Consider the following 279-nt stretch of genomic DNA (forward strand, 5'->3'; position numbering starts at 1 on the left):
CAGGGCCGCGGGGCCCCGGGGCGTGAGCCGCTGCCCAGCCGAATCCTCACTGCAGCCTCCTGCCCCCGCTTCGTAGCGCCCCCCGTGACTCTGCGGCCTTCTTCACGGGGCGTTCCTGCAGTAAGCAAACCAGCGAGCGGGAGGGCGGGAACGTGCCCGTCGAGGGCCGCCAGCTCTGCTGTTTACACAACACGACCGAACGCACATGACTTCCCACGGAGCCTACCTCCACCACGGACTTGGAATCCAGCCGGAAGTTGAAATCGCCGAAGACAAAGT

At 65.9% G+C, this 279-nt stretch overlaps 1 protein-coding gene across 1 annotated transcript in view; it reads right to left on the reverse strand.

Annotated features, from left to right (window-relative positions):
* INPP5A (inositol polyphosphate-5-phosphatase, 40kDa) overlaps positions 1–279 on the reverse strand; it is a 109,579-nt gene that overhangs the window by 27,774 nt on the left and 81,526 nt on the right. Inside the window, exon 9 of the mRNA XM_010859554.1 lies at positions 227–279. Coding sequence (XP_010857856.1) covers positions 227–279 — 53 coding nt within the window. The remainder of the gene's footprint in view (positions 1–226) is intronic.

The sequence above is a fragment of the Bison bison genome, unplaced genomic scaffold (assembly GCF_000754665.1).
Source record: "Bison bison bison isolate TAMUID 2011002044 unplaced genomic scaffold, Bison_UMD1.0 scf7180017864456, whole genome shotgun sequence".
NCBI lineage: Eukaryota > Metazoa > Chordata > Mammalia > Artiodactyla > Bovidae > Bison > Bison bison.